This window comes from Lathyrus oleraceus, chromosome 3 (assembly GCF_024323335.1).
Source record: "Lathyrus oleraceus cultivar Zhongwan6 chromosome 3, CAAS_Psat_ZW6_1.0, whole genome shotgun sequence".
Taxonomy (NCBI): domain Eukaryota; kingdom Viridiplantae; phylum Streptophyta; class Magnoliopsida; order Fabales; family Fabaceae; genus Lathyrus; species Lathyrus oleraceus.
Window position 1 is genome coordinate 375473003 of NC_066581.1, and position 24776 is coordinate 375497778.

At 35.9% G+C, this 24776-nt stretch overlaps 1 protein-coding gene and 1 non-coding gene across 2 annotated transcripts; one reads left to right on the plus strand and one right to left on the minus strand.

Moving 5' to 3' along the window:
* The first annotated feature begins 8343 nt into the window (after nt 1–8343).
* On the plus strand, nt 8344–8450 carry LOC127133159 (small nucleolar RNA R71). The gene has a single exon (XR_007807152.1). It is a non-coding gene; the product is annotated as a small nucleolar RNA R71 (small nucleolar RNA).
* Nucleotides 8451–23097: 14647 nt separating this feature from the next.
* On the minus strand, nt 23098–24475 carry LOC127127798 (chloroplast envelope quinone oxidoreductase homolog). The gene is made up of 4 exons (XM_051057083.1): nt 24342–24475; nt 24100–24241; nt 23924–24015; nt 23098–23834 (listed from the first exon to the last, which is right to left on the minus strand). The coding sequence occupies exons 1-4, from the start codon at nt 24405–24407 to the stop codon at nt 23142–23144; spliced, it is 993 nt and encodes a 330-aa protein (XP_050913040.1). The 5' UTR covers nt 24408–24475; the 3' UTR covers nt 23098–23141.
* Between the last annotated feature and the right edge of the window lie 301 nt (nt 24476–24776).

A 24776-nucleotide genomic window follows, 5' to 3' on the forward strand; every position in this document is an offset into this window, starting at 1 on the left:
TTATATGTTTCATATTAAAATGAGAATTTAATGAAGGTTGAAAAAAACAAGAAAGGGGGAATTCATTATATCTTCCATGACACAATCCTGATGTCCAGAATCAACTTTAGCATCCTGAACAACTTCCTCATCCACTTCTTGAATGACTTCCTTAACCTCTGGAGCTGAAAGGCACAACTGGGAATTTCGTAACTTCCTGATTTCTATTAAGTGAACGAACCCATAACGGAAGTTTATTTCAGATACTTTATACCCTAAGTTCTTTAGCTTAGAGATCTTGGAATTAATCCACCTTCTGTAGGCTTCCCAAGCAGAATCACTTTAAGCCGGATTTGCTGAAGAACGACTGATTGTCATTGCTTCATGCAGACGACTTCTTGATTCTGATTCAAACTACCTGAGAATCTTACCAATGTCGGGAGTAGGTTTGTGTGGTTTGGAGAAACTGATAGTTAGGTCTATTTTGGTTTCATCAAGATTGGGACCAAAAAGGGTTGGAAGTGAAGGGAAAAATATTGGAGGTGTTTCTGGATCAGATACTACTGGTCCAAGTTCAAAGTTAAACATGCCTTTAAGAGTACCCTCAGACATATGGTCTCCAGAATCTCTCGAAGGAGATGTTCTAGGGGTTGTTCTATTTGGATTTTCTGTGTAGGGAGAAGAAACACATGGTGGTGGAGTGGGTGAAGTTTGTAACTGTGAATGAGATAGTGTTGATGGTATCTATTGATGTTGTTGTTGTGATTAAGTTTTAGAAACTTGAGGAGTTTTTGTAATAGGTTCTATAATGGGTGTTTTTGAAGGAGGTGGAAGTAAAATTGGTTCAGATATTTGTTGGGAAAATATAGAAATAGGTTAATAAGTGGGAGGTGGCTGGATTGGTACGATCCTTTTGGAAACTATAGAATAAAAAACAATAGGAGTGCTAGCTTCAAGAAGCTTACCAGAAGTAGTGCCAAAAGCTCTTGAATATTTTTGGACAACTTCAGATGTGTCCTTCAGAAGCATAGTGCTTTGTTGCTCACTGAGAGGTACATCATCTTCATCCAGAAGGACAATAACTTTCTTCTTCTTCTTCTGAGGCCTTGAAGATCATTTTCCTCGTGATTCCTTCTTCCTTTTCCCATGAACATCTGGGTATGTTTCTAGTGGATTGAAACGATCCACCAATGGAACAATTCCATCCTTGTGACAACTTTCCTGATAAGCCATAAGAATTTCTAGAGGATCCATCTTAGTAAAGATTGGAAAGTTGTCTACTAGAGTCCTTGCTCCACAAATGTCATCCTTTGAGGGAATGAACTCAAGCCTTACAACCTTAGAAATGAGACCCGTGCTCTTGAGATTCTTCCCCCGGAATATCTTCCATAATCCTTTACAAGTTCATCAGTTAAACCATTGATCAGAAGGTCATCCACCAGACCATTCTCAACAAGAATGTCAAAAATAAGCCTTCCATTAGGGATGAACTTGCTCTTGTTCTTCTTTGAAGATCCACCAGTTCTGGATTCTCTGATTGAATCCCTCATGAATTTGAACAAGATAGAAGGGAGTTCCAGCTTGAGACCCTTCTCAGGAAAGAATAGCATAAACTTCCGACGAGTGTTGACATAGTCAGAACTATTGGTGCTAGGCCTATGGTGAATGCAACCCAGAATGATCTTAAACCATACTCTTAGGTTGTTCGTCAAGTCCTTAGCACTTGGACCTTTATCATCCTCAAGGTTTGTTCCAGCTTTGAAGATGACATGAGCAATAGTTGCTTCTCTCTTAGCATTGATCTTGGCGTTGTGAATTATTTTACCTTTTTCATTGTGAGAGATTAAGTTAACAATAGATTTCTCAGTAATGACAATCTTCATGTTTATAACATAGGAAGTTATTGTTTCCTTTTCTACTGTAGCACGCACCCAAAACTGCTTCACCAATATTGGATACACATGACCAGTTAGTCTTTCAAAGAAATTCTTCCATCCTTGAAGTTCCATGGTTTTAGAGAAGTCGAACCCATTGTCCTTCAGATTCATGAAGTCCACAATCATTTCACAAAGTACCATTAACTCACTAACAAGAGTGTTTAGAGTCAACTCAGTGATCCCTTCCATGATGGGATGGTTTTCATCATCCATGGAGAGATTGGGAGAAAGTTGTTGTTGAATCTGTTGTTGTGGAGCATCCATTGTTTAAGATGAAGGAGAGGATGAACAATTTCAAAGAGGTATTTTAGGTTTGAAAGATGAAAGTGTGGAAGTATCGTGTATGTAGTGTGAAAATTTGAGTGAGGTGAGTTGACATGGAACTTTTTTTTCAATGATGACAAGGAAAAAATATGCAATCATAGGGGGAAGCGTAAGAGTTTTTAACCTAATTCCAAGAATTGTGAAACCCAATGTGTCACGCTTTCATCATGCATGCTTAAAAAGTGGGACATTTGTCACCACTTAGAACCACATGAAATCAAACGATATGAAAACGATTTAATGCAACAACTGTTCAAAATCAAGAAGACAAATTGATAAGATTGCTTCTGATCAGAACCTTTCTAATTCATGAAAACTTTCTAATTTCGGAAAGCTCATGTTTCAGAGTCAACAAATAAGATTCTCGAAATCTAATCTAGAGTTCTGAAGTCTTAAAAATTCTGAAATACATCTATTCATTCTAGATATAAATCCATAAATAAGTTTTTCAGAATGAAAATGAATCTATATTCAGCAAGGGGTTTTGTAAAGATATCAACCCATTGATGGTCTGTATCAACAAATTTTAGATGAAAAAAACCCTTCTAAATATAGTCACATAAAAAGTGATGTTTAATTTCAATATGCTTAGCCCTAGAATGCAAGATAGGATTCTTAGATAAACAAATTACATAAGTATTACCACGGAGAATAGGAATGTTACTCTCGGATATCTGATAATCTTCCAGCTGACTCTTCATCTAGAGTATATGAGTGTTCCATCCAGAAGCTACAATATATTCAGCTTCGGCTGTTGAAAGCTCAATTATTGATTGTCTCTTGATGGACCATGAGATCAGATTGTCTCCTAGAAATTAATAACTTCCAAAAATACTTTTCCTTTCTACTTTGTCTCCATCATAGTCAGCATCACAATAGCCTACTAATTTGTATTCACTTGATTTTCTATAAAATAAGCCAAAGTTAGTAGTACCTTTCAGATACCTAAAGGTTCTCTTAACAACAGTTAAGTGAGTTTCCCTAGAATCTGATTGGAAGTGAGCATATAAGTAGACACTAAATAAAATGTCAGGTCTAGAAGTGGTTAGATAAAGGAGAGATCATATCATACCTCTGAATAACTTCTTATTTACCTTACTACTTAGCTATTTTTTTCCCTAGAATACATGTAGGATGCATTGGAGTCTTTGCTTGTTTACATTCTGATAAGTCAAACTTATTCAGAAGTTCCTTTGTATATTTTCTCTGGTGAATGTACGTTCCTTCTGAACATTGATCAATCTAGATTCCCATAAAGAACTTGAGTTCTCCCATCAGACTCATTTCAAATTCTGCCTGCATTGACTTAGCAAAATCCTTGCACAATGAAGCATTAGCAGAACCAAAAATAATATCATTCTTAAAGGTTTTGCAAAAGAGAGTTGTGTCCATTTTCCCTCTAGTAAGATTATTTTCCAAAAGGAAGTTACTTAGACTATCATACCAAGCTCTGGGATCTTGTTTCAGACCATATAACGACTCTTTTTCAGTTTAAAAACAAAGTCATGATTTTGAGAGCTTTCAAAACCAGGAGGTTGATGCATATATACTTCTTCAGAAATGTATCCATTCAAGAATGCACTCTTAACATCCATGTGGTGAAGGATGATGTTATGATTGACTGCAAACGAAATTAAAAGACAAATAGACTCTAACTTAGAAACTACGGTAAAGGTTTCTGTATAATCTATACCTTCTTGCTGACTATAACCTTGTGCTACCAGTCGAGCCTTATTTCTGACAACCTTACCCTTCTCATTGAGCTTGTTTCTGAAGACCCATCTGGTTCCAATGACATGGAAGCCTTTTGATTTTTGAACAAGATCCCAAACATTGTTTCTGATGAATTGATACAATTCCTCTTGCATAGCCAGAATTCATTCATTATCCAGGAGAACTTCATCAACAAATGTGGGTTCTATTAGAGATACCAAACCTAGAAGAGTCTCTTTAGAAGGTTTGAATGAGGATCTAGTTCTGACTGGAGCATTTTTATCTCCCATAATCAGTTCTTCAGAATGAGGGGTTCTTGATCTACTCTTCTTCTGATGAGTTAGACCAACGACAGCTTTTGGTTGAATCGTATCTGAGTCATTTGCGTCAGATTCTTTAGCTTTTCCTTCTGAGTCTTTTTATCTTGAAATAGTATCCTTGGATTCTGAAAGATTGATCTTTAAATCTTCAAATTTCTCAAATAGCTTTGACTTTTTAGGGTTAAGATTATCATTGAATCTAACATGAATTGATTCTTCAACAATTCGTGTTTCAGTGTTAAAGATTATGTAGCCTTTAGAGTGTTTAAAATATCCTAACAAAAACACTTTTATGCTTTAGAATCAAACTTGCTCAGATTCTCTTTAGTGTTCAACATAAAACACTCACATCCGAAAAGGTGAAAGTAAGATATGTTGGGCTTTCTGTTCTTCCACAATTCATAGGGAGTCTTACCCATAATAGGTCTACTAGAAATCATGTTTTGAATATAACATGTTGTGTTAACTGCTTCTGCTCAGAAATTCTTAGCCATGTCAGTTTCTTGGATCATGGTGCAAGCCATTTCTTGCAAAGTCCTATTCTTCCTTTCTACAACCCCATTTTGTTATGGAGTTCTAGGATAGGAGAAATCATGGGAAATGCCATTTGCATAAAAAAGATTTTCAAAATGTTCATTTTCAAATTCTCCACCATGATCACTTCTGACTCTGACTATTTTGCAGTTCATTTCTGTTTGCACTAGTGAGCAGAAAGTAGAGAACACAAAATGAGGCTCATCCTTGTGTTTCAAAAACTTTACCCATGTCCAACGACTATAGTCATCAACAATGACTAATCCAGACTTCTTTCCGTTAATAGAGGAAGTTTTCACTTATCCAAACAAATCAATATGCAGAAGTTCTAACGTTCTAGAGGTAGAAACAACCGTTTTCACTTTGAAAGATGTTTTAGAAAAATTTCCTTTCTGACATGCTTCACGAAAATTGCCTTATTTAGCTGAGAAATCCTTCTCATGCTAACATGGCCTAAACGTTTGTGCCATACCCATTACTCCTCATTAATAAACATAATACATTTTACATTTTGATCCTTAAGATCAGAAAGTATGATTTTATAAATGTTATTCTTTCTCTTTCCACTAAAAAGGATTGTACCATCTTTCTGACTAACAACCTTACAAGACTTTTGATTAAAAATGATATCATAATCATTGTGACTAAGTTGACTAATACACAATAGGTTATATATCAGACCATCAACTAAAAGAACATTAGTAATAGAAGGAAGTTTACCATTACCAACAGAGCCAATGATCTTTACTTTCTGGTTTCCTCCGAAACCAATGAAGCCTCCAGGCTTAAGTTCCAAATCTTGGAACATAAACCTTATGCCCATCATATGTCACTAGCATCCACTGTCTAGGTACCATGACTGGTGTTTCAGCTGAGCTGCTAAGGATGTCTACAACATAAGTTATTTTATCCTTAGGTACCCACTTTCTAGGTTCTCTCTTGTTAGTTTCCCCAAAGTTTCTTACAACTTTGGATCTTTTAGAAGAAGGATAGTAAATGGGAATTTATGCATGATACTTAGGTTTCAGAACTGAGTTCTTACCCTTTGTATGTTTCCGCGTCTATGCATAAATATCAATCTTAATGCCAACAAGCACAAAATGCACATAGAGAGGTTTTAGTTTTACCTTCTGACTTTTGTCAGGTTTTATAGTTTATGTACAACCTAAACCTTTCTTTTCATTTCTGCTAACTCCATATATCAGAGAATCTAGTTTGCTTCTATCTATGCCTTTTGCTAGAAAATACTAGAATGCTCTGTCATATCTCATGACGCAATCAATACTAGAAGCTTCTGAGACTATTTCCTCCTCTAGTTTTGAAATTTTGCTTTTCAAAGCAGTGTTGTTACTTTCTAAAGAAAATACTTTTTCATTTAGAGAGGAAATATCTTTCTAAACCTCACTACGAGTTTTAGAAGCAACTACTTGGACTTTTTTAAGGTCCGTATATTTACTCTGAAGACTCTGGTGCTTTTCCAGCATTTCAGAGAGACATGATTCAAGATCAGAACAAGATAGGTTAGGAAATACCTCTTCAGAATCGAAGTCGGATTCTGATTCTGATAATACCTTGTCTTCTGGTTCTTCAGAATCTTCAGGATCATCTGTAGTTTCCATCAATGCAACATTGACTTTTTCTTCGTCAGAATATTCTTCTTAGGATTTTGAGTCATCCCATGTAGCCATCAACCCCTTCTTGCCTTTAGAAAAGTTCTTCTTAGGCCTTCTGTCCTTTTTCAGCTTAGGACAATCATTTTGTAATGGCCTGGCTCCTTGCACTCAAAGCAAATAACTTCTTTTCCAAAACCTTGCTTCTTTTTTCTAGACGAAGAATCAAAATGACCAATAGTCCTTTTGGCTCTTATGAACTTCCCTTGACCACTGTGTATGTGCTTCCAGAGGTTGTTGACTCTCTTTCAAATTAGAGATAACTCATCATCATCTTCTGAGTCTTCATCAGATCCTTCTGATTCTTCCTCGGCTTGATAAGCTTTTGTCTTCTCAGTCTTAGACTTTAAAGCAACAGATTTACCTTGCTTCTGAGGTTTATCTTCCTTGAGATTAATCTTATGGCTTCTTACAGAACTAACAAGTTCTTCAAGACTGATATTGTTTAAATCATTTTCTAGCTTTAAAGCAGTTACCATAGGTCTCCATGTTTTAGGAAGACTTATGATAATTTTCTTGACATGGTCAGTTGTAGAGTATCCTTTGTCCAGAACTTTCAGTCCTGCAACAAGCATCTGAAACCTTGAGAACATAGTCTCAACTATTTCATCATCTTCTGTTTTGAAATTTCCAGGATCTTTATCTTTCTTTGCTAATTTGTCCTCGGAAATAGCATTACATTCCAAAGGCTTCGGATCGTCAAGTCTACGTTTGTTGGTAAGGATGTCTTTCAGAAACTTTGCATAAGAAGGTATTTGGGTGATGGCTTCTGTGAAAGGGATTTCTACATGAAGTTTTTCTATAACTTTAATAAATTTTTGATACTGTTTATTGATCTGGGTTTGTTTGAGTCTTTGCGGATATGGTATAGGTGGTTTATATGGCGGGGGTGGTACGTAAGTTTTATCTTTAGGTTCTTCTCCTTTATCTCGACCTTCCTGGTTTTCAGATTCCTCTGGTTCCTTTACTTCGTCCGGGGGTTTGGTACATTCCTTAGAAGTTTCGGGTTCACTCAATCTTGGGTTTGGTGGCTCATCATAAGCGTTCCCACTTCGTAGGGTAATGGCATTGGCTTGTCCTCTCGGATTTTGTTGAGGTTGTCCAGGGAATTGTCCTCCAGGTGTAGTCTGAGGGGCTTGGTTTAAAGCTACCTGAGAGATCTGGGTTTCAAGCATCTTGGTATGAGTAACTATTTGGTCAACCTTGGTTCCTAACTGAGTAATCAATTCGTTAACATGAATGTTTTGATTCATGAACTCCTTGTTTTGTTGGGTTTGAGCGGTGATAAAATTTTCCATAATTTTCTCAAGGCTCGGCTTTGGTGGTACAGGTTGCATAGGTTGATTTGATCTAGGGGCTTGATAACTAGGTGTCGGAGGTGCATTATTTTGAATAGGGTTATTGTTTTTATAGGAGAAGTTCGGGTGATTCCTCCATCCAGGATTATAGGTATTCGAATATGGGTTCCCTTGGGAGTAGTTCACTTGCTCGGAGTGGGTTTCGTTTAACAGACTGCATTCTGCGGATTGGTGTCCTTGGGTTCCACATATCTCACAATCCGACGAAACTGCGGCTACAGTATTCGGGTTCGTGTACATATGCTCGACTTTAAGGGCTAATGCGTCCATTTTAGCTTGCATCATGTCTATAGAGCTTAGTTCATGCACTCCTCCTTGGGCTTCCTTCTTTTCCACTGTCGCTCGTTCGACTCCCCATGATTGATGGTTTTGAGCCATATCTTCGATGAGGGCACTAGCTTCAGGGTAAGGTTTGTTCATCAGAGCGCCGCATGCGGCAGCGTCGATGGTCATCTTTGTGTTATAATGAAGTCCATTATAGAAGGTTTGAATGATTAACCAATTTTCTAAACCATGATGTGGGCATGCTCGTAACAACTCTTTATATCTCTCCCAAGCTTCGAACAACGATTCTCCATGGTTTTGGGTAAATCTAGTTATATGGTTTTGAAGAACGGCGGTCTTACTCGGGGGAAAATATCTAGCAAGAAAAACTCTTCTAAGGTTATCCCAAGTCGTAATGGAATTGGGTGGAAGGGAATCTAACCATGATAGGGCTTTATCTCTGAGGGAAAAAGGAAATAATCTTAAACATATTGCCTCGGGAGAAGCTCCATTGGTTTTAAAAGTATCTGCTAATTGAAGAAATATTTTTAAATGTTGGTTAGGGTTCTCGGTAGCGAGACCCGCGAATTGTCTCTGTTGCACTAGTTGCAACAAGGATGGTTTAAGTTCGAAATTATTGGCTGGGATGGTTGGGTTTACTATACTAGAACTAGGTTCTTCATTAGATGGTTGAGCGAAGTCCTTAAGAGGTCTTTGGTTTTGATCTTCGGCCATAGCTCTCTTAATTCTATGAAAGAATAAACGTGCGCGAGCGTAACGTTCAGGTTCCGCCAGAGGGTATACTAAGCTTAAACTTCCGGTGCTGCGAGTTCTTCGCATTGACCGGCGAGAAATAACCTAAGTCTAAACGATATAACAACAGGAAAATGAAATTTGACGAAATTGGTCCCCGGCAACGGCGCCAAAAACTTGATGCGTATGTTTTTCGCAAGTATACGAACGCGTCAGAGTAATATAAAAGATTATCGAATCCACAGAGACCAAGTGTCAATCTATCGTTATCTGTTGTTATGGTGTTTATCAAAGGCAGTCAAAATAGGTGTTTTTGTAGTGTGCAATGAAAAGTAAAGTATTGAAATAGAATATAATTAATAAAGACAGGGTCGAATGTAATTCACGTAATCAATTAATAATCCAAGTACTTGCTAATAGAACTACTTATGGGCAATGTTTCCTACTTTGAAAAGAACTAATTTAACAGGAACTGTCGCTTTCGCGTATTCAGAACCGAGTTGTACTCCCTAATCAAACCCTCTTATTGTCACTTATAAAAAGGCGCGCATTGCGTTAGAGTAGTAAACCTATTTTTAAGAAATATAGTATCTTGACTAAGTTGAAAAGTATTATAACCTGGATTTCTTAACCAAAAGAGGTTCTCGCGAACCAGACTCTAAACTTATAAACGCGTCCAAAAATAGTTTTAAAATCTCTTTTCTTCTTAATGTTAAAAACTCCTAATGAACTAGACAAAGCGCTTTCGCTGTTTTTGAAATAGTTGAAAACAATTAAGTTTAAAAAGACGTTGGACGGCTTTCGATCTTACCCAACAGAGTTGAAGTGCGGGGAAACTTAAGTTGAAAGTTAAAATAGCCCTTAAGTGTTTCTACGAACAATTATACGGATTACTGGTTTAATTACGATCCTTACATTCTAGCCTTATAAATTTAGCTAGACATGGTAAAGTAAAAGTGCATTAAAATAAATAAAAGTAGTGCGAGTGCGGAAAATAAATAAAAGTAGTGCGAGTGCGGAAAGTAAATAATTTAAAGCGAGTGCGAGGAAATAAATAAAGTAAAGCGAGTGCGGGAAATAAATAAAGTAAAAGCGAGTGCGGAAAAATAAATAAAGTAAAAGTGAGTGCGGGAAATAAATAAAGTAAAGGCGAGTAATAAAAACCTGCTCCAATCGGAGGGCTGAGTAAATTGCAATGCGGAAAAGAAAATGGCGGTAGGATTAACTTCCTTCCAAAGTGCTCCAAACTCGATTACAGACTCTATCACAGACTTGATTACACAATTGTGGTAACACTCCAATGCGAAGCAATTACCACTATAAAATACTGAATATATGCCTAAGTGAAACAAAGTTGCTTCCGAGTTTGCCTCTGTTCTAAGTTTGGATGATTGTAAAAGTGAATTCGCATTTCTATTTATAGGCAAGTAAAAAGATGGAAATGACTTGGATGCCCTTCACTTGAAAATAGGAGGGAACCGTTTTTCCTCTTGTGGCGCCCGCCACAAGGCCATGGCGCCCGCCACAAGCACAATATGGGGCGCCTTAGTGGAAGTAGTGGGAAAACGTGGGAGTTGATGGAAGTTGAATTTGACACGTCATGGCTTGGTCTGTGGCGCCCGCCACTGGGTAGGCCATAAGCACAAAATGCTGAATTTTAGGGTTTTTAGCCCTTTTTCACTCCTTTTCTCGATCGGGGCTCCGATTAAAGTAAAAACCTGAAAACAAAGGAAAACATAGCAATAACACAATAAAATGATAATAAAAAAACTAGAATGCATGTGAAATCGGAGTCGAAAATACGTAAATTTTAGTGTGATCATGAACATAGTCATCGACTACAAGATCCTATAGATCAACATCGTAACCAAGAAAGAAGCTTTTTATTCTATCTTTACAATATTAAATTTCTCACCATCAAAGATTGGTGGTTTTGCATTCTAGTGATCTATTTCATTATTGTTAACAATGTTAGCAACGGCCATTGTTTCTCACACAAACTGGATCGATACTGAACACATTGAAATGTTGATAAAACTTTTATCACAATCAGAATTGATGCCAATCGAAGGTGTGAAAAACATAAGAAATGAGGGTTTGAATTGAGTTTTACAAAATAAAAGTTTTTTACCAACTCAAGAACACCACTAACAAGTTAATGAAAAAGAGATAAAAATGCAAGTATTTTTATCCTGGTTTGCTTGAAACTCAAAGCTACTCCAGTCCACCCGCCAAAGTGATTTTTCCATATACACAAGGACTTAATACACTATAATCAACAAATTGCAATAATCACAAAGAATAGTCGTCTTTGTCTTCTCAAGGATCCAGCTATACCCTAGTCTCATTAGGGACTCACAAAGAATATCCTTCTTTGTCTTCTCAAGGATAACCTCCTTAAGGAATCAAACAAAAAGTTTGAATAATATTTTGTGTGTTACAAGTTGCTTCTATGTAAGCATATTTTCCACAAATGATAAGCAATTACTTAAAGAAAAATTGTGTACAAAAGAATGATAGTTTTTCACAAAGAAACAAACTTGTCAAAATATTGTATCAAGGCGTCTTTTCTTCAAGTATCAAAGTCTCACTTATATAGCATAAGAAGAATACAGTTGGAGGGAAAAATGGGGAAACTCATAGAGCGGTTGTCCACTGTTGGATGGTGAAAGGATTGATACTTCATATTGCCCTTCACCCACAAAAACAGTGGCAGGTGTGATATATGATATTCTCCTTGCCCATGAAATCGGGTAGTGGAAAGGATATTTGATTTATAATATGTTGCAGTGGTGCATTCGTGACTACCGAGTTATGGATAAACCCGACGTCAATTAAAAAATCAGAGTCGCCATCGCGCCTTATTTGTTTCCAAAGGAAAAGGGAAAAGTACGAACAAAAACACAAGGATAAGAAGTTTTCAAATCAAAACTAATAAAATTCCAGAGATTATAGGTAAGGGGGTTGGTTACACAGAGGGAAGGTGTTAGCACCTAAAGTGTCATAGGTACTCCTAAGGAGTCTTTTTTGTGTGCAAGTGTTTTTGTTGAAAAGGTGTTTGATAAAAATGGAATGGGGAGATGAGAAAAGAAGTCATTAATTATATTTTTGTGTTTGACTAGACCTTCGGTCTTATGCCTACGTACCAACATAAAAATGAGGGATCAAAACCCCGTAGTTCATGGTCAAAATTTCAAAGAAGTTGGTGAATTGATTTTAACAAAAGTTTATCAGAGAAAGGCACAAAAATGGATAAAGATTTGAATGGGGTTGTTAGTTATTTTTGTCTTTTTGAAATTAAAGTCAATATGGTTAAGTTTATTAACAAGTGTGATTTAAGAAAAAGTTTGAAAATTCATGGGGATAAGGCCAAAGTTTCTATTCATTAAAACATGTCTAAGTTGAAACCACAAGCAAAGATGATTTTTAAAAGAGAGAGAGATTTTGAAATTAAAGAGGTGGAAGGAAATGAAGAGGCTACCCTAGACAAAAATTAAAAGTTAAGAGTTGAAAAGATCTGACCAATAGGATGCAACCCACAAGATAAGAATGTCAGATAGAAACCCCTTTCCTTTGGACTTTTGAGCAAGCAATAAACATAAGAAAACATCCAAGAAAATCATATGAAGACCAAGGAATCAAATAAAGATAGCCATAACATCCAAGCAAGCACCCCAATACCTAGCAGTCTTCAGTGTCTTCAAGTGTATCAGATGAAATATTCCTTGTGGCAAACTCATAGAAACACTCATCAGGCACTAATTAAAATAACAACATGACAATTAAGCACAGATACAAAGTAACAGATAAACCAAGGGAACTCAAGGTGTGTATCAGATGAATGTAACAGTCAAGGATAAATCAATCTCAGTATATTGGCATTGGCCAAGTCCTCAAAGCATGGGAAATGTTGCCTAATTCTAAGTCCAAGAGTTCAGATCAAGTCCAACAGTCCACCAACATACTTTTTAGGATTTTTTGTTGTTATTAGGTTTTTTAAGGTCCTAAGACCACAAGCAGAAGAAAATCACAAGCAAATAATATATACAATCACAGGATGATATGGATCAAATGAGCAAAGTAAAAATGACTGAAACATAAACATCTTGCATGAAATGTAAATGGCAATGAATGATAAAGGTACCAAAATTAAATTGCATTAAGTAAATGACTTGGAAGTAAAGCAGTGTTAATGAAATGTTAGTCAAATGTTAGTTAAGATTTTAATTATTTAGGTTATTCTTTGGAGAATACTCAACCATTCATTCACAAGTATGAAGTCATTAACCAAGACATCATCCATGAGAAGGGCTTTAACTTAGATAAATCAACAAGTATGCCACTAGCTCTCATGAATGGAAAAAAGGCCAAGTCTTCATACAATACCATGAAGAATGGGAGACTTGCAATCTCACTTACTAGAATGTTATACCTTGCGGGATAAATTTAGCTCTATGTTAAGCAATCGTAATTGGACTTATGTAGAAGTCACAACTATCTGAGGTCGGGAAATAAAACATTGGTGTTAATTTATGTTAGAGATTTGGTACAAAGAACCAAACTCCTACAACATACCACACACAAAAATAAAGGGGGAGGGATCTATCTCGATCCAACTCATGTTGATTCATCTGACACAAGGTCATTGATGAATCAACTAGAATTTGGACATTAGAGCAATCATTGGTCAATGATCAATTGGGAAAGAATAAGGATGAAGATGAAGAGGGGATGGTGGGAATAGAAACCCAAATTGATCATAGGAGGAAATTTATCTGATTAATACTATCCATTCATCTTGAGGGATGACATGTACATTTCCTCAACCCCCTAAATCCAATAGTATTAATCAAATAAAAGTTCAAATCAACCATGATCAAGATCAGACAGAAAGTCAAACATCACAAGATCAACCAAATGGCTCACCAAAATTTTCAAACAATTAATCAAATAAAAATCAATTCTAAAATGAATTAAAATGCATTTTTAAATGGACAAAATCTCAAATCCCTTCAAATCACCAAATAAATAGCCAAGGGATTTATCCTAGGTCAAACAAGGTCAAAGGACCTTAGACAAAAAAATTCATAATTTTTGGAAAGTCAGAAGTATTTTAAAATATTTAAAAACAAGTCAAAAATAAATTAATTCACAAAAAATACCAAAATTAATCCAAAAAATCATTTTAATTAAAAATATGGATGATGAAATTACTTAAAGATTTTTGGTGAAAGTCCAATATTTTTTGGATTAAAAATGAATTTATTATGAATTAATTAAAATAAAGGGATTAAAAGAAAAATCAGAAATTAAAATATAATTGGAAAAAACAAGGGTCATCAGATCTCCCTAATTAATTAAGGTGGCGGATCTGATGGCCACACGCTAGGGTGCATGAAACACATGAGTCAACTGCATGGCTGGGAAGGTGCCAACACACCGCCAAAGCCCTAGCTCCGATCTTTTTCTTCAGTGGATCTCACTTGACTGGTACACCACTAACCTCCATGAAAATGAAAAGTGAGTACACTAATTTAAAGAAAAAATCACCAGGAATCCAAATTTGACCTCAAAATTCTCCAATTCCAAGTATATTGAAAGATACATGGATTTGAAAATTGAGGAGTATGAACTGAGTTGCTTCGATTTGACCTCAAAGCAACTCAATCTTGTTTTCTACATTGGTAGATCTTCAGACAACAAAGATCAATCAAAATGATGGAGAAATGAAGGAGAATCAAAGAGGATAAAAATCTGAAAATTCACCTTCTGTTTGCTTCAATTGAGCTTGATCTTGCTTTCAATTTGTCTTGGCTTCCTTCTATCCACTTCCAGGAGATGATTTGGATGCAAAAATGGCTTGAACCCTTGGAGTTTCAATCCCAAAACATAAGGGGAATTCAAACTCGGTTTCAAGAGAAATCCTCAAGGTGTTCTATCAATGGAGGGTGTGGGTGTTTGCAGGTCGAAGCTTGGGCCAAAGGTCCATGATTCTGAGCCGCATGGCATGTATTTATAGGCTTGCAAGTTGCTTTCCACACACTTTCTAATTTTGTCAAAAATAGCAACTCTTGGTTGCATGCTTACATGGGCATGTGATAGGCCCATGAAATGATTGGAAATGGTCCCAAATAATGTGTAAACCAACTTGAAACAATAACATGAAGTCATGCATTAGGGAAATGGAAATTGATCATGGGACTTACCAAATAAGATCATGCATTACACCCATGTGCAAGTCCTTCAAAAATGCTCCAAATGTCATGATCTTGGATTATTTGGAAATCTAACATGAAGGGGAACAACTTTACTGTTGAATACTTTTCCATTTGGAGCCTGGATCATGATGAATTTTGAGGTGGAAGTTGGAGGAATCAAACATAGTTGAAAATTTTCTAAGTTAAACGTCAAATGACCACTTTTTCCACCTTGAATAACTTCCGCTATGAGCTTCAAATGAAAATGGTTCCTTCTTAAAAGTTGTAGCTTTTTAATTCTTATCCAATTTGGTTACAAACTTGACACCCTTTGGATCTTTCATGGGGGAGTTATGGATTTTATAAGTTGAGGAAAATTGCTTGTTCAATGATGAAGGCCCAAAATGACCTATAATGGTTCCTCTTGGTACATGACCTTTTAAGTTGAAATTGATCTTTCTTAAAGAATAAAAGTTGTATAAGACATATTTAGTTTGATCATGAAACTTGGATATCCTTCATATCATAAAAATTGATCAAGTTATGGTTCTTCGAAGTTGACCTCCTAACTAGGGCACAGACAAAATGACCTATAATCTTTCACCATAAAAAATGACTTTCCAAGATAAATTAGCTCTTGATTCCAACATGAAATTTATTTTTAATGTCATAAAGAGTAACTTTTATCTTGGAATAATTTTCATATGACAAATATTGTAGGAGATAGGGTCTAGAAAACCCTAGTTTTGACTAGTTGACTTTCTCTGGTCAACCTCCTTGAACCAACTTGCAAATTTGAAGTTCTTTTGTTCTTTGAGGCTCATGGATGATTATATATGCTTAATATGATGTAAAATGAAGTATCCCTTGAAATATTTGACCAATTGTTGAAGAAACTTGTTGAGGAAGTCACACAAGATACCTAGATGAATTAGGGCTTCCAAGGCAAACAAGCTTCAAACTCTTGATGAATTCTTGATCAAATTGACAAATAATGAACATGGGGATCCATATATGATGCTTGGAAACATTGTGAACCTTTCCTTGATTGATCTCTTGCACTGAGGGTCTCAAACCCTAGATATGAACTGGGTGGGGGCACAGATGGATACACACATACCTACAAAAGAGACAAAGCTATACATAGACATATTTTAAGTATTTTGGTTAGTAAACAAAGGAAAATAAATTATGATACAATCAAAAGTGCTTGGTGGTCTCTCTTAATGCAAACCCAATGAATGAGGTGTGAGGAGGATACCAAGGTGTGATCCCAAAGCCAATGCAAATGATGAGATAACATGAGGGATCTTAGGGTCAAAATTGGGGTATTACATATGTACTATTTGATCACGTTCTCATTTGATCTTATATTCAAGTCCATTGGCTTCTGATGAAAGTTAATAAAGCATTAAATGACGAAACATAAAGCTGGATTCAGAAACTTCATAGTCTTTGGTCAGAACCTTGACAACGTCAATATTCTGGCTTGAGATATTCAATATCTTCAGAATCTCCAGAGTCTTCAAAATCTACATTCAGAACCTTGATAATCCTAATCTTATGGCTTGAGATCTTCAGAATCTTCAACTAAATAACACAACTTCAAAAGCTTACTATTCTTCATAAGCATGGTGATCAGAGTCACGTCCAGAAGCACGAACTGAGAGAATATTGCAGCAGCAACATAGCGTTTCCTCAAAAGCTTCTCAGAAGTGAATCAGCATAGAAGCAGAAAGGTCATTGCAGTAGCAACATTGAACATCTTTTAGGACTTCTAATAACTGGCGCAGAAGCAGATTTAGAACTCATTATTCAAAAACTGATGACGTTGCACATCATATACTCAAAATCGGAACTGACTGTTAAAGCTACACAATAACAAACCATTAGGGTACCAAAATTGTTCTCACACAAATACAACATTGTTATCATCAAAACATAAGGTATAGATGCATAACCAACTCTATTTCTAACATTTAAGTCTTTAGGTTCATATATGTTTAGATTCATGCATTAAGGGAGTTAAATTATTACATATTTCTCCTTGTAAACATAATGTGTAATTAATTATATATTGTGAATAAATATCATGTTTGTTGTGTTCTTTACTCACTTAATCACATTGAGAAAATTTCTTATTCCCCTTGTCCCAGTAATAAAAAAAATCTATTGTAGATGATACTCTTGTAACTGTAGTTGGCATTGGTGATATCCAAATATATCATTCTATAACCTTAAAAGGGTCCTCTGTGTTCTAAAAAATTCCATGAACCTTGTATCCATACATAAAATTACAAACGATTTATCTTGTAGTGTTACTTTTCATAATGTTTGTTGTATACTTAAGGATAAAGAGTCGGGAAAGAAGATGGGACATGTTAGAAAAATGAATTGCCTTTACTATCTTGAAGAATCAAGTAAGTGTACAAAAGTATACTTATCCCACTCATTTATGTAATATTCAACACTCTCTAAAATTGGAAAGAAAAAATATTTCTTTTTCATTGTCAAAAAGGTTTCTTTTGGAGTCTTTAAAGTTTTTTGATATTAAACTTTTTGTGTCAGGAGATGTTACCTTTCATGAAGAGGAACAATTCTCACCGAACCTTATCTTCAAGAGGTGAATTTTTAGAAAGATAAGCTTGAAAGTATTTATCTTTCTGGCCTCGAGTCAAATACACATAATCCTTCCAATATCAAGTCAAATAGACCCAATATTTATGGTCTCAAGTTAAACACACTTGCACCATAACCATATGAGGCTGAAGAACTAGAAGTTGAGTCAAATCAATCAAATACACTAGTATTTGAACTTGATCCTGAAGTGGATGTAAGATATTAAAATAATATGGTTTACATGATAAATACAAAGGTCATTCATGAATAGATACAAGTTTAAGAGCCTCACTCGACTCATTCAAAAGGTCGTCTCTCTAGGTTTTGCCTCTTTTCCATTTTTCGTCATTCCGGTATATAGAGGCCGGTGAGGAAGCATTGGAACCCTCTTTCCAAGCCCTGGAGATAGCCAATGATGTAATCATGGAGGAAAAAGACCATGACGTAAGTGCAAGCTCATCGTTCGCTTCTTTGAAGAGTGTAAAGATGACGTTGGAGAGAGGTAACATCAAAGGTTGGGTTCAGCTGATTAATATCTCTGAGAAGAAGAATCGCTTTGGACTAGGGTATGAGCCTCCCATGGAGAGAGAAGACTGGGGTCCTGCAAACACCGACATCCATAATTTTCAAGAAATAATCTACAACGCCGCTTTTATCCATGACAACCAGATAGTCGTTATAGAAAGGGGCACAACAGGATCTAAAACATCAAGCTTGGTGTACCGTTGTGCTCCTAACACCACTTTGGAAAATTGGAAAGCCATTGATATACATGGAGTCTTTCCTATTTCAAAGTATTTTTTGTTTTTCAAATCCTTTTGCACTACGCAGGGCTTAAGGATCATATGTAGGGCCTATTTTATTTTGATTGATTGCCATCATTAATAAACGATTTTTTTTATTCAATCATTTTTTATTTTATTTGTGTCTTTTAAAGAAAATGACATCCTTTTCTAAAAACAAAACACTTTTCCTTTTTTATTTTCATTTTTATTTTTATTTTCTTTTTCTATAAAAGGTCATCATAAAATCATGCAGAATAATAAATGAACTTGTTGAATCCAATAACATTATAATCCCTCATAAATTTGAACGCCCCATTGATCAAGTTGAGGAAGAGTGTGAGGATAATTGTTATCTTCTTGAAGAACTAGAATGGTTGCTCGAGTACGAGTCCAAAGCCATTCATTCGTATCAAGAGTAATGGAGGTGATCAAATTGGGCACTGAGCAAGAGAAGTAAAAAATCAAGATTGGGGCCTCACTAGAAGCAAGCGTTAGAGAGAGGTTGGTCAAGCTCATGCACGAGTGTGTCTATGTGTTTTACTTTTCATATTAGGATATGCCTGGATTAGAGATAGACATCATTGAGCACATATTACCACTTCGACCAGAATGTCATCCGACAATGAAAAAGCTGAGAAGAACTAAGACTGACATGTCTATCAAGATCCGTGAAGAAATCAACAAGCAGGTTGATGCAGGATTCCTAGATGTGGCCAAATATCCTCAATGGTTGCCAATATTGTGTCATTTTCGAAGAAGGAAGGCAAAGTGAAAATGTGTGTTGACTACATGGATTTGAACAGAGCTAGTCCAAAGGACAATTTCCCTCTTCCATATATTGATGTATTGGTAGACAACACTGCCAAATTCTCTGTATTCTCCTTCATGGATGGATTCTCTTGTTATAACCATATCAAGATGGCTCTAAGAAGATATGGAAAAGACCACGTTCATCCCCCCATGGGGAACATTTTTCTACAAGGTAATGCTTTTCAGCCTAAAGAATGTTGGGGAAACCAATCAGAGAGTGATGGTTACCCTTTTTCCATGAAATGATGCACAAAGAGATTGAAGTCTATGTCAATGGCATGATTGCAAAACCTCAAAGTGAATAGGATCATATAACACTTAAAATACTTGTTTGATCTCTTGAGAAAGCTCGGGTTGTGGTTGAATCCTACTAAATGTATATTTGGTGTCTCGTCTGAAAAATTATTTGGGTTCATTATTGGCTAACGAGGAGTTGAAGTGGATCATGACAAAGTCAGAGCAATAAAAGAAATGCCTGCTCCGCGAACTAAAAAATAGGTCAGAGGATTCCTAGGAAGATTGAATTATATCTCTAAGTTCATTTCTCACATGACAGCTACTTGTGAGCCAATCTTCAAATTACTTCGAAACGATCAAGCAATGAATGGAATATGCACATCTCCCATATTTTTGCAGACTATTTCTTACTCCAAGACCATTTTCTTTCATTCTACTTAAATCTCCTTCAATTTTTTATTCTTTAACCATGTTTGAATACATTCACAAGAGAAATGTTGATTTAATTTTTTCAGCAGTCGCACCTCCGATAAAGATTTGACTTTGGAATATAGAATCGTTTGAACATCTTAATTGGATGTTGAATTGTTGGTTAGCTGGAGAAATTACAGATGGTGAAAGGATTAGAAGAATTCAATGGCTTGAGTCCACGTTCAACCAAAATGGAGAAGTGCGTGTATGGGTGGATATTAAGACTGATAGAGACGTTCATAGGATGATGTATAATATGTTCAAAATTGTTTTGATGGTTGTAATCGCTTAGTTATAGTATTTTATTTGTTGTATTCTGTTGTGTTGTTGTTTATGTGTTGCTTGTGTGTTGAATGTGTTGTATTTGTTTGTGATGGTATTTCCTCACAAAGTTATCATATGAAATAAGTATTGTTTTTAATGTAAAGCAAAAGAGGTACATGTAAAATTGTCTTATTGTGCTTGTTCCAACACTGGTACAATTAGTACGATTGTGACTGGGATGGCGACATGAACTACATAATCAAACCATTTTGTTCGTCGTATCCATTTCGGTTTGAATATGGGTGCTGTTTGGGCGACCCTTTTTCTTTCTTCGCATAACTCCATTGTGCCAGAGAATGTCTCCTTGATATTCATGCCAGTAATCCTCTTTTGCAACAACTGAAAAGCTAATTTTGTAAACATTAGATAGGCTTATGACTTTGTAAACATCGGATAGTAAGTAGGATGGATCCCTTCGAACCTTTGAACATGCCACAATGACATGGGAGCAGGGCATACGAAAGGCTTGGAACTTTCCGCAGTCACACCAACCTCTATCTAGTTCCACTCTGTATTGTCCCATCAGCATGTCTTCATTGTGATCTATGGACTCAACAACACTGTTCCAACCTTTAGTACGGTCAAACACCTTGACCACGTGTGTGTTAGCTTTGGCAGCATCGTGTCTAATGAATTTCATTGAAGCATCACTGAACAACTGCCTAAATTGTAACACTGAACTCCATTTGGAACGTCTAGTCTCAAACAGTGCCCCTAGCCTGAAATATGTTGCTTGCACTAAAGCGGTTATAGGTAGGTTTTAGATGCCTTTGAACACATAGTTCATTGATTCCACAAACTTTGTTGTCATGTGGCCCCAACATTGATCGTTGTTACGAAACATAAATAAGGTAAGCACATATAGTTGGGGTTAAGCTGTTTTGGCCCATTTATATAGTGTGTTGTGTAACAATGCCAAAAAAAGTACTTGTACGTTTTATTCATGCGCATATTTTCTACAAGCATGGGGTTGGTCAAGAATGTCGTCACTCGCCCCGGTAAACGAGAAGTCATTCATATTCTCCTTTGTGACAAAGTAAGTTTAGAACTTTACCATCTAAATTATTAGACTTTATATTACAACTAACTGTAAATAATATTTTTCAAATGTTTTTTATCTAGGTGGTCAGTTAAAGGGATGAACTACAACAGGTGTCTGAAACACGTTGTAGTAGTCTATTGCAATCTATTGGACCAGACAATGTAATACTACTACACAACTCTACTTTTGATTTAAAAATAAGTATCAAATTACATATCATCTAATCATGTCATATTCTTGTACAGTTTATCTGGAGGACATATATGGGTCTTGATCATCAGGTTAACCATGATGATGTTGTAGTTTGGACAGCAAAAACACCAATTATCCGGTTCACTACTATGGAGATGCGCCAGAGTGACCAGGTAAAACTGTAGTTCGGTATGCAGCAACAAATTCCAGAACCTCCGACATGTTTGGGAGATTGACATCAACAAAGAGTCGATACCCAATGGGATTATTCCGACTAGAGAGACTTCGCAAAAGAGATGTTTCGTCATTGGAGGAATCGACGACCACACATCTTAAACGAACCAGTCATACAGGGTGCTAGACCAACTCAACAGTATATGGCATGGTTTAGGTTGGTTACAACGCCACAATTTGTGTTTGAGCCAAGGTATTTGATTGATCCACGCCAACTAGCTTCGTCATCATACGCCCAACAACAAATCTCCATCCAAGAACAATGTCAACCTACCCAAACCCAACGACCATCCTCACATCATCACCCTACCATATACATCCAACAACCAAACACTCAACCTCTCAACTCATTCATGCCACACACCCAACCTCAAAACCAAGAATCAAACCCTACCCACCAACAATCATACGCAACCACCACAGCAGTCTATAGCCCAAATGATTCATACAATTCATGCCATCGTAGCCCCCACCAATGACCACCCAAACATCCCATCGCCATAACACTCAATCATTGTTTGACTATAGTACACCCTAGAAACCATTGATTCGTTTCTAAACTGATTCAATGTCCCAATTCGGGCAACCATACCGTCCACAATTCACCCAACCACAACGATCCAACTACAACAACATGGGCACCAAACTCAATTACGGAAGCGTCATTGGCGAGATCCCCCCCCCCCCCAAGCTATTTGGAACAAATGATGACATATCTATCAAATACTGTTGGACATTCCACCAGACCTTCACACCATCCACCATTGGATCATGTCAGCACTCAAAGACCCCAAACACCTCAGGAAAATCATGGGAGACCTCGAACACAGACCAACGCATCTGGATGTGGAACAGTGGTTGTTTCAATCGTGCGAGTCATTGAATTTCTTGTCAATTTCATTTATCTTTTGTTAGAATATATATATATATATATATATATATATATATATATATATATATATATATATATATATATATATATATATATATATATATATATATATATATATATATATATATATATATATATATATATATATATATATATATATATATCATTTTATTTTCAGATGCGTCAGTTCAACTGACGCATGAGTTGAAAAAGGTGGATATTTTGATATATTTTTTTAAATTTTAATTATTTTGATATTTTAATTGAAAATGTTGATTATTTTTTAAAAAAATTCTCTGTTCCAAACTCTACTACTTAAGTAGGCATAAACATTACTTCTTGAAATTATTATATATCTTTATTACTTTTATTAAAGTATATTCTTAATGAAAACATAAAACAACAAAGAAGTTAAAAATACAAAATTAAACACATCTATAAAAAAAGGGTATTCTAAGAATACTTATTTATTAAATAAAATCAGTATTACTCGAACTCAAAAATGATCTTGCCAGTTGCATGACCATCAATACTCTTAGCCCAACCATCTGCAGCTTTTGTTAAAGGATATTTTGAGTCAATAATTGTTCTAAGTTTTCCTTGCTTAACCAAATCAACAAGATACTGAAGATCCCTGCAATTTGGAAGTAAAAACCATGGCACAAGTTGTTTTTTGGGGAAGGTAAGTTTCTTAAGCGCAAAACTGATCACTGAACCAAAGGTAGGACTCATGTCTACAACCTTAGCATTCATGCTTAAATTAGGCTCAAAAACTGACCATGGAAACTCATTTGCACAATGAATCACTGCATCGTATTTCTTACCGGATGGACTCTTTAAAGCAGCACCTTCAGGTGTCCTATAATCAATCACCTCATCAGCTCCTAAGCTTTTAACGAATTCGATGTTTCGAGCCCCGCAGGTGGCCGTCACATGCGCGTTGCCCAGTTTTGCTAATTGAACTGCATAGTGGCCTACACCACCTGATGCAGCAGTGACCAAAATGTTTTTCCGTTCACCGCTTCCGTCGAGTTTGATTCCTATTGATTGGGAAAGTGCTTGGAGAGCTGTTATACCGGCAACAGGTAAGCCGGCGAATTCAGATGCCGAGATTTCTGGTGGTCTTAAAGCAGTGACACTCTCCTTAATAACAGCAAACTCAGCTAGTCCTCCACCACTCTACCATAATATAATAACAGAAAATTTTCTTTTTAAGTCAAAGAAACTATTCATCAATGAAGAGGAACAAATAGTAGGAAAAAACTTACAAAGGGACTCGTCAAACCTACAACTTTGTCTCCAGCTTTGAACTTTGTAACACCTTTACCAACCTCGATGACCTCTCCTGCAACATCCATACCTATTGAAAGATGAATATTCTTATATGTTTGAGTTCTAAACATCTCAAATCTCTCTTTGATAAAATGAAAATCTAGAGAATTACATGGTATATATGGAAATTTGGCAGGCAAAATTGGCCACAGAATGCGTTTCTGTATTTTCCAATCAAGTGGATTTATACTTGCTGCTTCCATTTTTATCAAAATCTCATCTTTATTAGGACTCGGTATGGGAACTTCAACTTGCTGCAATAACTCAAAATTATAAACAAATATGAATTATCTGCTTAAACAAATATGAATATTAAACGTGAAAGAATAGAATAATAAAATAAAGTTGAAGAACCTTTAAGGCATTGGGTCCTCCACCATAGGCATTGTACTGAACAGCATGCATGAGTCTCTTTTCCATCTCCACAGCTAGAGAGATTGTGGGTGAGAGTAGTGAATTGAACCACTAAATAGGCTATGAATTAGAACAAAATGGAAACATAGCTAATATTTATAGTGCTGACAGAAAAATATAAAAACTAAAAACAATGTTGTGGTAGATAATAGATTAATTATTTAATTAATTAAATGTGAATTCACATTATTAATTATTAATAAATTATTATTAAACACTAGTTATAAATAATTATTTAATTGAATTTTATGTTTGAATGGGAATTGTGATGAATTGAGTCATTAATAAGAAGTCTTTATCCTCAACTATTTAATTATTTAAGTGTTAGTATTACATTAAATAATTAAAATATTTTGAAAATCTTAAACAAGGGGT

Coding starts and splice junctions, on each gene's coding strand:
- LOC127127798 (XM_051057083.1), bottom strand. CDS start 24,407: ATGGAAAAGAGACTCATGCATGCTGTTCAGTACAATGCCTATGGTGGA. Junction 24,242..24,341: donor GAGGACCCAATGCCTTAAAG/GTTCTTCAACTT, acceptor GAGTTATTGCAG/CAAGTTGAAGTTCCCATACC. Junction 23,835..23,923: donor TAGGTTTGACGAGTCCCTTT/GTAAGTTTTTTC, acceptor ATATTATGGTAG/AGTGGTGGAGGACTAGCTGA.